The sequence below is a fragment of the Vigna unguiculata genome, chromosome 10 (genome assembly GCF_037176805.1).
Source record: "Vigna unguiculata cultivar grain cowpea cultivar isolate G323 ecotype 2 chromosome 10, ASM3717680v1, whole genome shotgun sequence".
NCBI classification, from domain to species: Eukaryota; Viridiplantae; Streptophyta; class Magnoliopsida; order Fabales; family Fabaceae; genus Vigna; species Vigna unguiculata.
In genome coordinates, this window is record NC_140801.1 from 30,985,597 (window position 1) to 31,000,754 (window position 15,158).

The 15,158-nt window shown below is 35.6% G+C and overlaps 1 protein-coding gene across 1 annotated transcript; it reads left to right on the plus strand.

Annotated features, from left to right (window-relative positions):
* Window positions 1–688: 688 nt before the first annotated feature.
* LOC114165737 (laccase-4-like) lies at window positions 689–4,728 on the plus strand. Its single transcript, XM_028050311.2, has 6 exons — window positions 689–872; window positions 2,171–2,322; window positions 2,476–2,720; window positions 2,844–2,972; window positions 3,154–4,050; window positions 4,260–4,728. Exons 1-6 carry the CDS (start codon window positions 783–785, stop codon window positions 4,388–4,390), a joined length of 1,644 nt encoding a protein of 547 aa, XP_027906112.1. The 5' UTR covers window positions 689–782; the 3' UTR covers window positions 4,391–4,728.
* The last annotated feature ends 10,430 nt before the right edge of the window (window positions 4,729–15,158 follow it).

The following is a 15,158-nucleotide window of genomic DNA, read 5'->3' on the forward strand; positions in this document are numbered from 1 at the left end:
GTTAAATTTTGTGATCTTTACGGAATCAAAAAATTCAATTAATATTCGAATTTTATAAATAAATTATATAATTTTTCAATATATTCTTTATCTATCTAATTTACAAGTTATTTATTCTTATTACCCAATACGTCCACCATAGATAGATCTGAAAAAAATAATTAATGCATAATTGATTTCATAAAGCAAATATTAATTCGGAATACTTTCTTTTTCTAAAAGTTGTATATAGTGAAATATTCTGTCTAATTACTAGATACCCTTAATATCATATAAGATCATTATGAATTAAGGGATGCTGGTAAAAAGGGTGTTTAAGGCCCAAAATGGTGAATCAGGTTTTGTAACTAAACAACATTACCGTACTTTAATCAGCTAAGTTTCTAGATGAAACTTATTTAGTGGGGAACAGCTATAAGTTTGGAAGTCAAAACACAACCAATCCAAAACTGTGATAACCAATTTATCATAACAAATATGTGTCTGAAGGAGGTTGATTAATAACTTGCATCCCAAAATACAGCGATTTCCATTATACACTACTTTATGTGACAAGCAAGATATCATGAGATAAGCTAGTTTAAGTTGGTGTTTTCAGTCTTAATTTCCAAGAATGGCTCCATCACTCACCTAACCAAGTTAAAACGACGTGGTAGCAATGCCCATTTCGGTCTATATAAGCGTGGGTTGGCGAGTCGTTCGTGAATGCAACACACAAGGACACATAACAAGTACGACAAACTGAGACACCGAAAGTGTAGAGAGGATTCAGAGTGAGAAAAATGGATTCTCGTTTGGCTCGAATCATGCTTCTCATGGCTTGCATTCTACCAGCTTTGGTCGAGTGCAGAGTCAGGCACTACAAATTTCATGTAAGTAAACCATTTTAATTTTCTGCCTGTGATGTGCATTGTGTTGTGTCAGGCATTTTGATAATGTTCTTTTATATAGCTTATATCAATATCATATTTGGAAATTTATAACCAATAAATATACAACGATGTTGAAGTACTCCGAGTTCAGAAGCACCCAAGAATCTCCTGTTTATAGTAGAAGTTTAAAAAATAATTTATGCATAAATGCATGCAATTTATGCTATATTCAATTATCTTCCTCTCACATCAAGCAATTTTCTATCAAGTTCTTGATAAAGATAGGGGTACCATTGTCGCAGAGGTTAAGGTCAGTTTTCTTTTATTAAACTTAGAATAATGTTCTGACAACTGCGAAACAAGCTTAGGATTATATTTCCCTTTCATGTTAAATAGATCTGTGCAATTACGTTAAAATACATTTTGAACCCACATTCTCGCAAATTATACAAGCCGAGTTAAGGGGTTTTATCATACGTCACCTGACCATAGTGTGTGTCCTTGTTGCAAAAATAAGCTATGAACCTGACAGTCGCTGATAAATGAATCATGGCTCCAAAGTCAAGTGACAAAATGAATTCCCTATTTCGAGAAGTACGCTTAAAAAAACTAATAATATATATATATTTTGTGTTGTGATCAAATTGATTTAATAAATAAAAGTTAATTAAATTACATTTCGTAAAACAAACAAATTTCATCTGATAAATTTTATAATATTAATTTATTGATTAAGTATATCAAATTTCTCATAACTTTATATTGACACATCACTTAAATTTACATGTTTTAAATATCATATTATAAAATAATTTGATATACATTGTCGAATTAATAAGAATATAAAATTCAATGATTGAATTAATTAAATTTACATTTTGTAAAAAACAGTATTAAAGGTATAATTAATAATCACACACACACACACACATATATATATATATATATATATATATATATATATATATATATATAAGCTTAATAATATTATTTATAGGAACATGAGCTCTCATGTTTTTCTTGGTATGAGACATGGTGTGCAGTGCAGGAATTTTGTAATCATAGTTGTTAGTTTCGAAGTTTTAACCTCACCTAAACTTAGTGCTTAGTAGATGCCAACAACTATGTCACACCATGGAAACCAAATGAGTAGATTTTAGAATTGTGGTGACATGGAAGGTAGAGCTCCAAATCAGCACCAAGAGATAGATAATCGGTCAATTTTTTCCAACCACTTGGATGCAGAATTATAGTTTCTTTCAGATAATTATAGCTAATGTTGATAATAATGGGTGCAGGTGGTGGCGAAACAAACCTCTAGATTGTGTTCAAGCAAATCTATTGTCACCATTAATGGAAAATTCCCAGGACCCACTCTTTACGCCAGGGAAGATGACACAGTGCTGGTCAAAGTCATCAACCAAGTCAACCACAATGTTACCATCCATTGGTGAGATATCATATATTTCATTTTATTTGCTTCAAGTTACAATAAGTATAGCACAAAAAACAAGTAATAGGCCTTATTGTAAACAATATCTATCTCTAATCAACACAATGTTGATATTGAATTCTGATTGAAGTGATTGTGCCATCTTGGTAGGCATGGTGTGAGGCAACTGAGAACTGGTTGGGCAGATGGACCAGCATATGTGACACAGTGCCCAATTCAACCAGGGAAAACCTATGTGTACAATTTCACCCTTACAGGTCAAAGAGGAACACTTCTTTATCATGCACATGTTAACTGGCTAAGGTCAACTCTCCATGGTGCCTTGGTTATCTTGCCAAAGAGAGGTGTGCCTTATCCTTTCCCAAAGCCAGATGATGAACTGGTTGTGGTATTAGGTGAGCAAACACGTACCCTTCAATTACTCCTATTGACTAAATTAATTGATCTTAAAGTCAACACATACTTAATTTCCATTACACGGAATTCCTGTTAAAATTTACTGTCGTTATAAATTGTAGGAGAATGGTGGAAATCTGATACTGAAGCTATTATCAATGAAGCACTGAAATCAGGATTGGCACCAAATGTCTCAGATGCTCATACCATTAATGGCCTTCCAGGGACAGTTACCAATTGTTCTTCACAGGGTATTTTGTTCTGTTCAATTCTTTTTCGGTAATAACATATATTTTCCCTGTCAATCAATCAATATATTATTAGTACATGTAACTCTTAAGGTAATTGTTGTAAAAGTCAATAAACTTACCATAAAGGTAATGTACCTCAAACTAAGCTTTATTTGTTTTCATTTTTGGGGAATATGTGCAGATGTTTACAACCTGCCCGTGGAGGGTGGAAAGACCTACCTGCTGAGAATTGTCAATGCTGCACTCAATGAGGAGCTTTTCTTCAAAATTGCAGGCCACAAGCTTACGGTGGTAGAAGTTGATGCCACATACGTAAAGCCTTTCAAGATTGAAACAATAGTGATAGCCCCTGGTCAAACCACCAATGTCCTACTAAATGCTGACCAAAAATCTGGCAAGTACTTGGTGGCAGCATCTCCTTTCATGGATGCTCCTGTTGCTGTTGACAACTTGACTGCCACAGCAACATTACACTACACAGGCACGCTTGCCACCACTCCCACATTTCTCACCACCCCACCTCCCAAAAATGCTACCCAAGTTGCTAACAACTTTATCAGCTCTCTTAGAGGCCTTAACTCCAAAAAGTACCCTGTCAATGTCCCACTAACAGTTGATCATTCACTTTTCTTCACTGTTGGGTTGGGCATTAACCCATGCCCATCTTGCAAAGCTGCAAATGGGAGCAGGGTGGTGGCTTCTATCAACAATGTCACGTTCCTTATGCCAACTGTTGCCTTACTACAGGCACATTATTTCAACATCAAAGGGGTGTTCACCACTGATTTCCCTGCGAATCCACCCCATGTTTTCAACTACTCAGGGCCTGGACCAACCAATTTGAACACCGTAACTGCCACAGTTCAAGTTGTTCTACAAGATACTGGAATCATTGCACCTGAAAACCACCCCGTCCATCTCCATGGGTTCAATTTCTTTGTTGTTGGAAAAGGAGTAGGCAACTACAATCCCAGTACTGACCCAAACAACTTTAACCTTGTTGATCCTGTTGAAAGAAACACTGTTGGAGTACCAGCTGGAGGATGGACAGCAATTAGATTCAGGGCAGATAATCCAGGTAAAATTTCACAATCTCATACAACGAATGAATCAGATTAATTAGTACACTCTAAAAATGAGCTGGAAAACATGGGGCAAATTATTTTGAAGCCAACAAAATAACAAAAAATATATGAACAGATGCAGTGTAAAGCCTTTCAAAGGTCTATTGGATTATTACTCATGAATCTCATCATAGTAATCCTTTTAATTCCTTGTGTATGATAGGAGTTTGGTTCATGCACTGCCACTTGGAGGTGCACACAACATGGGGACTAAAGATGGCCTTTTTGGTGGAGAATGGCAATGGTTCTGAGCAATCAGTGATACCCCCACCGAAAGATCTTCCCAAATGCTAAATATGTTACAGTCATCAGTTAATTTGCAATCTACAAACCCTTCCATTGCTGCAACAAAAAAAAAAAAACAAAAATCAGAGCTTTGGAGGGATACAGAGAAGCCAGGCAAATGAAGAAGAGTAAAAAGAAAAGATTATTTAATAAGCGAAGGCCAGAATGCTTTTTTCTTTGAGTAAATAGGAGAATTTGTTCAAGCACGTTCAATAAAATGGAGCGCGCATTTTGGTTTTCCTCTTGCAAATTCAAATTTTCAAGACACGCTATGTATGTACCGGAGTCAACAAGTGTACGCTCTTGTTTGTTTCATGAAATACAAAAGGGTTATTTACATCGTTAAATTGATAATTATTTTGGCCGATATTAACTTTCATAAGTGTGTTCGAATGTCTTTCCATCCTTAACGCTTTAGGCGCTGTGATCGGGTATTTTTCAATTCTTAGGATATTTAAACGCTGCGTTCCGATGTTTTTTCAATCCGTGGATGTTTTTTTTATCCTTATCACTTTTAGAGTCATTATTACATGGATGTGTTTTAACATAGTTGATATGTTAAAAAAATTCATACATGCAAATAAAATCAACAACGGATAGAAAATGTATATTAAAAATGGATATTCGTGAGTAACGAGTACGAGTATTTTTTATATTCGCTTGTTTACGGGGCGAGTACAGGTATCATAGTATCCATACCGGTAGATACTTGTACCCGCTATACTCTAATTCAAAATAAAAATAATAATTAAAGCATTAACACTTTGATTTTGAATGAGTTATTTTTCTGTCAATTGGTTTTAAAAAATCTCCATTTATTTGTAACTTGTCACTCAACGCTATTTAAATGGATCATTTTCACTTTATTTAAAATTTATAAATGTTATGTATTGTATTTTTATTTGAATTTATGATTAAAATTTGTTATTAAATATTAAATTTTTCTTTTGTAAATACCCACGGGTACATGTGGATATCCATGGATATTAATAAAATATGCGGATACCGGTACAACAAATACCCGCACAGATATGAGTACGGGTACAAGACGGATATTCATCCAGCGGGTAGGGTACGAGGGAGCTACTACCCGTAACCTACCCGCCCTGTTGACATCCCTAAGGGTTCTTAAATACCTTTGTGTTCAAAGGTGTTTTAAACTAGGCTGCTTTTAGATGCCTTTGTACTCGGATGTATTTTAACCCATGACACTTTTAAATACCTTCATACTCATATGTCTTTCAATTAAGGACACTTCTAAACATCTTTGTATTCAAATTGTTTCAAATCCGGGCACTTTTAGACGCCTGGTATGTATTGGCAAGTGTACCAAATTGTACAAGTAATACGGTGGACAAGTTTAGATATCATATTCCACAGAGACTAATGTGGTTTAAATCAATTGATTGATTACTGATAAAGGTTAAGAATAACAAGACATTGTGGTTGAAATCTAAAATAAATTCAGAATTAAAATGTAAAGAAATAAAAGAAATTGGCACAATGAAAACAAATAACTTGATTGAAAAATTATAAGTCTTGACTCTAGCATTTCATTCAAAGTAAAAATAACAAACAATATATTTCTAATTCTTGACTCTAACATTCACACCACTATGTACCAAGCTCTAATGTCTTAATGACAAGATTAAACTTTAATAAGAACCCTAATGTCTAAGACCTTTCCTTATCAAGAGTTCACATTTAACCCTTGTTCTTATGGGACCGAGTTGTACTTCACAAGTCTCGCGTACTCTCTTGATGCAGGGAGGTCGGGTGAGTCTTCTGGCTTCGAGGGGTTACGGTCACGGCGCAGGTGTGCCTGCAAAAGATACTCCGATGCCAAAGTCAGTGCTGAGTGATGTCAGTGGTTACAGAGAATATTTAATGCGTAATCAATGCATAGGGTAGTGTGCTATTTATACCCTTTTTTACCTGTGGGTCCTACCTGGGATGGGCTTTTGGCCCAATATTCCCTTCTTGGCTATTCTTGGATCCAGTGCTGAGGGGGAAATTACCAAGAGATCCCTCAGGGGTAGGCGGTACCCGGCATTCGGTCGTGAGAGTGTCTACGGATGGTAGGTTTCATCTTATTGGTCGAGATGGTTGTGTCATGGGTTTGGATTGTCCTGAGTAGGAGTATTTGTGGTGCAGGATAGGGGGCCTAGGGAATTTGTTGCCGTGAAGACCTCTTGTTCGTGATGGGGATGTTTTGGAAAAGGATGCGGCTTCAGAGGTTCGCTGGTGGCTGCTTGGGGGAGGAGGGGCATTCTCTAGAACAAGGTACGTGATCCGTAGTGTGTTTGGTGGTCGCATACTTTGGGAGGGGATGTCTATCGAGCAGTGTGCGGCCTGGGTGCTCGTTAAGGGTCGCATGTTGGAGGGGAGGTAGCCGATACAAGGTGTGTGGTATGCGGGTTCATTGAGGTTGCGTGCTCAGAGGCCGAGGCCGTGTACTTTGGGTACGGTTGGGACATCAGCCTTCCAGTCTTGAGGGGTGAAACGACGCGTAGACTTTAGAGGCCGAGGCCGTGTACTTTGGGTACGGTTGGGACATCAGCCTTCCAGTCTTGAGGGGTGAAACGACGCGTAGACTTTAGAGGCCGAGGCCGTGTACTTTGGGTACGGTTGGGACATCAGCCTTCCAGTCTTGAGGAGTGAAACGACGCGTAGACTTTAGAGGCCGAGGCCGTGTACTTTGGGTACGGTTGGGACAACCCTTATGTTCATATGCACAATTAGTTAGTTGTCTATTCTAGTAAAAGTTCAAATATCGTGTCCAATGATTAGATAACCATAAATATGAAATCGATAATTATCATGCAGTTAAGATCGAGAATAGAACATAAGAGTATGGAAAATAAATTTATTGAATGAAGAATTTACAGAGAATTAAGAATACATTACACCTAACCCCGTGAATAAGGGAGTTAACTACTCTTAAACATACTACACATTGGACTGATGATAAAATTGAATGTCTTCAGCCTTCAGAATGTCCTTTTACTGTCAAAAGTATTTAGATCAAGTTTTTTTTTCTCTCTAATTGTGTGTTTTTGATGTCATGTCCTCAATTTATAGACTTTCATAATTGGACTTGGCCTAAAATTTGAACTTGATTTGATACTTGAATAAATTGTAAGAGATAATGTTTGATATATATCTTTTAATATTTTTAGATTTCATATCTTTGAATTGTTCTCCAATTATTATTACTCGTAATTTGAGTAACCAACTTTGTGGATATTTGATATTGTTGATAATCTTTAACTATTCAATATTTAACTCATTCTATTGATAATCTTCCAATATTTCATATTTAAGGGTATCTAATCAATAGAATGAGTCGAATATTGAATGGTTAAAGATTATCAACAATATCAAATATCCACAAAGTTGGTTACTCAAATTACATATGTGATCCACTTGATGATCATGTTTCTATTATGTTAAATATGGAAATAAAGTGTAGAATATGATGTTTACATGTTGTACCATGTTCGTCGGCTATATGACATATGTTAGATGTCTTTTTAGTCTTATTATGTCCTTTTAAATCTGTTAAAATGGGTTTTAACAGGTCAAAAGGCTTGTTGTATATGGTTTCTAGTATGAATGTATTCAATCAATTGATTTGTTTTTCAATCGATTGATCTTGGAGACATTTTAGCTTGGTTGGAACTTCAAGAACCCGAGTTTGGTTGGCTAGGGACAACCACCATTAGGTTTTGCAATTCTTGTGCCTCTTGTTGCGTTTCTAGTGTGATTCTAGACCTGTAAGTGTTTCTTATAGTCGTGTGGTTAAGTTTTTTGTGTGAGTAAAAAAACTTTGTTTTTGTTGTTCAAAAGTGTAATCTTGGTGTGAGGTTTGTAAAACTTTTGATAATAGTGGAAACCAGGCTGAGGTTGTCTTGGTAAACTAGATGTAGCTTTGTGATTGAGTGAACCAGTATAAAAACTATAAAACCCGAGAAATTTAATTAATTAAATAAATAATTAATTAATCAATACGAGTAGTGGGAGCCTTTATGACATTTAATGTTGACTTTTAGGACATGGAAAAGTACTAGTTCAAATGATTGAAAGTACTTGGTTGTGTTGAAAAGACTTGGGTTCAAGTCTTGTGTGTGCCCAATTGTGTGTTATTTTAATTGTGTATTATTTTGATAATATGATTGATCATGATGAGTGATAATATAATCCTAAATTTATATGAATTATCACGAAACATGAATTGGTTGAATGGTTGTGCATTAACTTGACATTTGCATGGTTGTGTGTTTGAACCTTGGTAGACATGAATTAAGCTTCCTTTTTGCCAAAATTCTTTTTGGCATGAATGTGAATGCTCAGACAAATTTGGACATTGAAGAGCATCGTGAGGATTATTGATCAAGGAGGAACTATCACATACTCAATTTCAAGCAAGGAATCCAGATTAGGGGAGCTGGACTCCGTGATTTTTAATCCGTGTCATTATTTTTGCATGCTGAATGATTATTTAGAAGCCTGAATTGTAATAATATGGTTTAATTTCATGTTTGTGGAAATTTTCCAGATATTGCCTGGCGGGCCTTCAAAGCCGCCAAGCGACTCAATGCTTTTCTGTGTAAATTTAGGGTTCCAAAGAGGAACTGCCGAGCGGCATGAACTGGCCGCTAGGCGATGTATGTGTTTTAACCTAGTTTTTGAGTTTTTGTATGAATCGTCTAGCAGTGGTGAATGCCCACCAAGTGACACGAGTTAAATTGGCTCGATTTTGGTGTTTAACGCGTTATGGGATACCCTGATTAGGAAAAATGGAATTATAAATGATAATGGAGTGTGGAATATTGATAATTGTTTCATTATGTTATGAATTGAGTGAATTTCAGAAGAATGTAGTTTAGGGTTTGACAAATTGGGGATTTTGAGCGTTAGGGATGATTGATGCCGGAATCGCATTGATAATCTGTAAGTTTAAATCTTGTTTGATATTAAGTATCATTGGTGGCATGGTTGATTGCTAAAATGTGGAAATGATTATTGTGGGTTGTTTTTGGATTTTGAGAGCGTTCGCAGGTGTAGGAATTGTTAGAAATTTCCATAATCCTATGCACCGCCTAGCAACACTTGAACTACTGCCAAGCGCCAGATGTAGACCAGTGGCACGGTGCAGTTAGACTTATAGCAACATTGGAGGATTCTGTAGAGTTAATTTGGGCTTGAAACAGTGGGGTTGTAATATGCTGGAATTGGTGATACAACGATAAGAAATGCGTGAGGAAATACAATGTGAGATTTATAAAGTTTGGTTTGGTTTTGGAAGAGTTGAATTCAACCACAGTGAGGTAGAGGTTTGATTTAATTAGGATCTTGATGGATTGTGAGGCAAATTATAATGCAAGAGTTTAGGGGCTATGTAGAGTTGTCTAAGTTGAATTGAGGGTAATTATAGGTTGTAGTATAATGGTTATATTAATCATAATTTGTTGGAGATTGAAATAATGTTTGGGAACATGGGTGGAATGCATATAGTATGCGTTGATTATGGCATGCTATGAATAAGTAAAGTGGAACCTAAGCAAGCTTAGGTATTGGTGCGTTTGGATTCATGAATCAAAAAGGGAATAGGAACATTGGTAAGAAGCTAAACCTGTGAGAATTGATGCAATTAATTTGGTGGAGATTACTGTAGATTTTGATGCCTAAATTGGGGACTGCAATTTGTTCTGTGTAGAACATGGATAACATGGTGGTTGCCATGTGGTAGTGAATCTGATAAAGGATTGATCCCTACCAAGGATGATGGCCCATGGCACATGCTTAGAAGAAAGGGAGTTCCTTGATCCCTTCCTTTGCTTTTATTTTCTTTAGTTTAAAATTCCTTTAAGTTGGCTTGGTTGACTATTTTTGAGTTGACTTGTTGACCTTGACTTTGGGTTGACTTGTTGACTCAAAAGATTAGCTTAACCTTAAACCAACATGCTAATAAATTCCTTAATTTGCTTTTGTAGGAATAAGAAAGGAGGAGGACCACATAGGAGACACTTGGCGTCCTAAGGAAGAGAAAGAAGGAATAAGACTTTCTAGAAGCATCTAGAAAGGGGAGGCCCACATGCCTTGGACACCAAGTCTTCTAGAATGTTCTAGAACCTTCCTTTGGGAGCCTTGGCCATGAAGACTTGCCACCTAGATGGCTTGGACGAAAATTCACCCATGTGCACCCTAGGATGACCTACTTTCTAGAACATGCTAGGTTTCTTTTGTAATCCTTTAACTTAGTTGTTTTGCTAAGGGGCCCCTAGACTTGTCTATTTAAGGGGACCTCTAACACTTGTACAAGGGTTGAACATTTTGGAAAAATTATACACTTTGTGTTTCAACCTTTTGTGAGAGCATTCCTCCTTAGGGAGTGGAGTTCTTTCAAGCCTTATCTTGCCTTGGCAAGTGGCGGCATACACCACTCATCTTCAAGGTTGCCATGACTTCTTCTACCCTAGCCTTGTAGTCAGTGGCGGATCTTGCCCAATAATATTGGGGGAGCCAAAAAATATACTCAAAATTTATATTTTTAATTATTGTCACTATACAATAAAACTTAATACATAATTTAATATAACCGTAACTACAAAACAAATCACACACATCTAAAGTATTATTTTTTCATATTCTTGAATTCATCAATAATTAAATAAAAACTAAAATTTTCAGCTATTTCTTTTAATATAAATATGAAAACCTTTCTAAATAATTAATAGAAAATTTCTCCTGTAACTTGTTGAACTTTAAGAAAAGGATCTTCTAATTGAACAATATAATCATTAGTATTATGTTTCAGAATATGTAAAAAATTGAATTAGTCTTGTTTTCATCTTCACATGTAGCTTTCCTTTTATCACTTTAAAACAATGAATCTATTATCTTATTCTTCATTAATATTTATCACAACCTAATAAAAGATTGAGAGTTCCTAAAAATGATTAAAATAAAAAAATAAGTTATTACAATCTAATAAAAAAATGAGAATTCCTAAAAAAATCTATGATAATAAAGTCACAATTCAAAATCGGTTATGAAAAAACACATCATACATTACTTTTACTTCTATATTCATAAAAAATAAATATAAGACTCATAAGATAAAAGATAATGCTAACTATTAAACAAATATTTCAGGATGAAGTAAGATATGAGAATTTCTTTTTTTTCTTTAATTATAATAAAATTAAAAGAAAAAAATAATAAGTTTGTATCTAACTTTTTTTTTTAAAAACGAAAAAAAACATGTGAGAATAAGAGATAAATCTCTCAAAAAGATAATAAAAAAGAATGTATCTTAATAAATATTTTTAATTTTTATTATATTTGATTTATGTTTTATCATTTATTATTATTAAATGTTATATTTTATAAAAAATTTAAAAAATATCTAATTTAATAATCATTTTTTTAATATAAACTACATATCATTTAAATTTTTTAAAAAATATTAAAATTTTCTAAATTACATATAATATAAAAAAATTAAAAAAAATGGGAGGGGGTGCCATGGCCCCTCCCTGCCCCTCAAAACATCCGCCACTGCTTGTAGTGGCGTGAATCCTCCATTCCTCCCATTTCCCTTGCTTTTCATTTTATGTTTCTTTACTCTTCTTGGTTTATATTGTTTCTATTATATGTTTTTTTCTTTTGATTTCTTACTCCCCATCAATCCATTCTCCTCCTCTCTAGAACCTTGGAAAGGAACCTTCACATCTAGATAGCTTGCTATCTTAATGTCCAGTGGAGATTTCCTTGGTTTTCTTAATCAACTCACACCATATTCAATAATCTTAAAAAGGAACAAGATAATCCTTCATCATTTGGTATCTAGAGCTTTGGTTGTCCTTGAATATGGTGTTTTCATGTTTTAACCTTGTCTTGTGTAGCTATCTTTGAATGGTCCACATAAAAACAGTGCTGGCAGCAACGTATGCGTTTTTGAAAAGAAAACTGCAGCTAGCTCAGTGGTCCAAAAATAACGTTCTTTATATCAAAAGAAAGCTCTGTGAGTCTAGTTTCCAACAAAAAAAGAATTAACGCATTTGGAGTTCTGTGGAGAGAGTTATGATCAAATGAGTGAGCAAAGGTCAGAGCTGCCGAGAATACGAAAAACAACGTTTTCAGGTTATGTTGTGGCAATTTTGGCTTCGGTTTTGTGACTCTTTTGCTCCTAAATGTGGTTGGATAACATGTCTTTTGATGCTTACTCTTTGAGCCTCAAATCCATGAGTTTAAATGCATGATAGCTACATGTTTGTATCTTTGTTTATGTCATGTTGAGTCTTTAAATGTGTCTAACTTTTGCTTGAGTCTCTTGTCATATGCTTCTTTGAGTTTTCTTGTTTTTGTTTCTAAGTTTTTGAACTATTGCTTGAGATCTATGCCTTGTGTTGTTGTATGCTCCTTGAAATTGATTTTGACCTAATTTTAAGGAACTAAGTGTTCAAGACACCCTAAAACATCGTTCTCATCATTTTAAGTACCTAGTTTTGAAAAGAAAAAGTGTTTTCAAGACCAAAAACAGTTTGGCCGAGAGCTTTTACAATGCTTGGTGAATCCATTTGGCCATTTTTACTAGGTGTTATGCTACCAAAATTGCCACAACATAACCTGAAAACGTTGTTTTTCGTATTCTCGGCAGCTCTGACCTTTGCTCACTCATTTGATCATAACTCTCTCCACAGAACTCCAAATGCGTTAATTCTTTTTTTGTTGGAAACTAGACTCACAGAGCTTTCTTTTGATATAAAGAACGTTATTTTTGGACCACTGAGCTAGCTGCAGTTTTCTTTTCAAAAACGCATACGTTGCTGCCAGCACTATTTTTATGTGGACCATTCAAAGATAGCTACACAAGACAAGGTTAGAACATGAAAACACCATATTCAAGGACAACCAAAGCTCTAGATACCAAATGATGAAGGATTATCTTGTTCCTTTTTAAGATTATTGAATATGGTGTGAGTTGATTAAGAAAACCAAGGAAATCCCCATTGGACATTAAGATAGCAAGCTATCTAGATGTGAAGGTTCCTTTCCAAGGTTCTAGAGAGGAGGAGAATTGATTGATGGGGAGTAAGAAATCAAAAGAAAAAAACATATAATAGAAACAATATAAACCAAGAAGAGTAAAGAAACATAAAATGAAAAGCAAGGGAAATGGGAGGAATGGAGGATTCACGCCACTACAAGGCTAGGCTAGAAGAAGCCATGGCAACCTTGAAGATGAGTGGTGTATGCCGCCACTTGCCAAGGCAAGATAAGGCTTGAAAGAACTCCACTCCCTAAGGAGGAATGCTCTCACAAAAGGTTGAAACACAAAGTGTATAATTTTTCCAAAATGTTCAACCCTTGTACAAGTGTTAGAGGTCCCCTTAAATAGACAAGTCTAGGGGCCCCTTAGCAAAACAACTAAGTTAAAGGATTACAAAAGAAACCTAGCATGTTCTAGAAAGTAGGTCATCCTAGGGAGCACATGGGTGAATTTTCGTCCAAGCCATCTAGGTGGCAAGTCTTCATGGCCAAGGCTCCCAAAGGAAGGTTCTAGAACATTCTAGAAGACTTGGTTTCCAAGGCATGTGGGCCTCCCCTTTCTAGATGCTTCTAGAAAGTCTTATTCCTTCTCTCTCTTCCTTAGGACGCCAAGTGTCTCCTATGTGGTCCTCCTCCTTTCTTATTCCTACAAAAGCAAATTAAGGAATTTATTAGCATGTTGGTTTAAGGTTAAGCTAATCTTTTGAGTCAACAAGTCAACCCAAAGTCAAGGTCAACAAGTCAACTCAAAAATAGTCAACCAAGCCAACTTAAAGGAATTTTAAACTAAAGAAAATAAAGGCAAAGGAAGGGATCAAGGAACTCCCTTTCTTCTAAGCATGTGCCATGGGCCATCATCCTTGGTAGGGATCAATCCTTTATCATTCTCCCCTTGTTGGAGAGAATTTGACCTCAAATTCTTGAAGTCTTTGTTGATGGAGCTTGACTTAAGTTGATTAGTACTTTCTTCATCTTTAATGATTTGATCCCTAGTCTTGGAGATGCCCTCTTTCTTTTTAATGCCACTCTCCTTTTCTTGCTTGTGTTTTTGTTCATCTCTCTTTGTTTGGGAAGCGAATGAAGAGTGGTGTTGCACCTCTTGCTTTGAAAAACTCTTTTTGTAGGCAAGTAACTCCTTGGTGGAAGCTTGCCCCTTTTCTTTTTCTTTTTCATCTTTTATTTTATTTTTGTCCTCATTTTCTTGTGGAGGTGGGAGAGGTAGGATTGTGAACTTCTTTCCCAGGAAGGAGAAAACATAAGTGTTTGCATGGCCATCATAAACAACTTTTCTATCAAATTGCCATGGCCTACCTAGCAAAATATGGTTGGCTTCCATAGGCACAATGTCACATAATACCTCATCCTTAAAATTGCCAATTGAAAAGTTAATGAGGACTTGTTTAGTTACTTTTATTTCTTCTTCCTTAAGCCATGATAGGTTGTAGGGTTTGACATGAGGAATGGTTTTCAAGCCAAACTTGTCCACCACCCTTGGGCTAGCCATATTTACACAACTTCCACTATCTATGATGAAGTGACATATCTTGTCATTGATAAGGCACCCTCCATGAAAAAGGTTTTGTCTTTGAGAAGGATCAAGTTCTTTGGGAACTTGCCCTAGTTGGCGCCTTTTCATTAACAATCCACTTTCAAAGGGTTTAGTCCTTTCAATTGAAGAAGAAGTGTGGGAAGAAGTATTTTGGGGGGAAGGGGAAGAAAA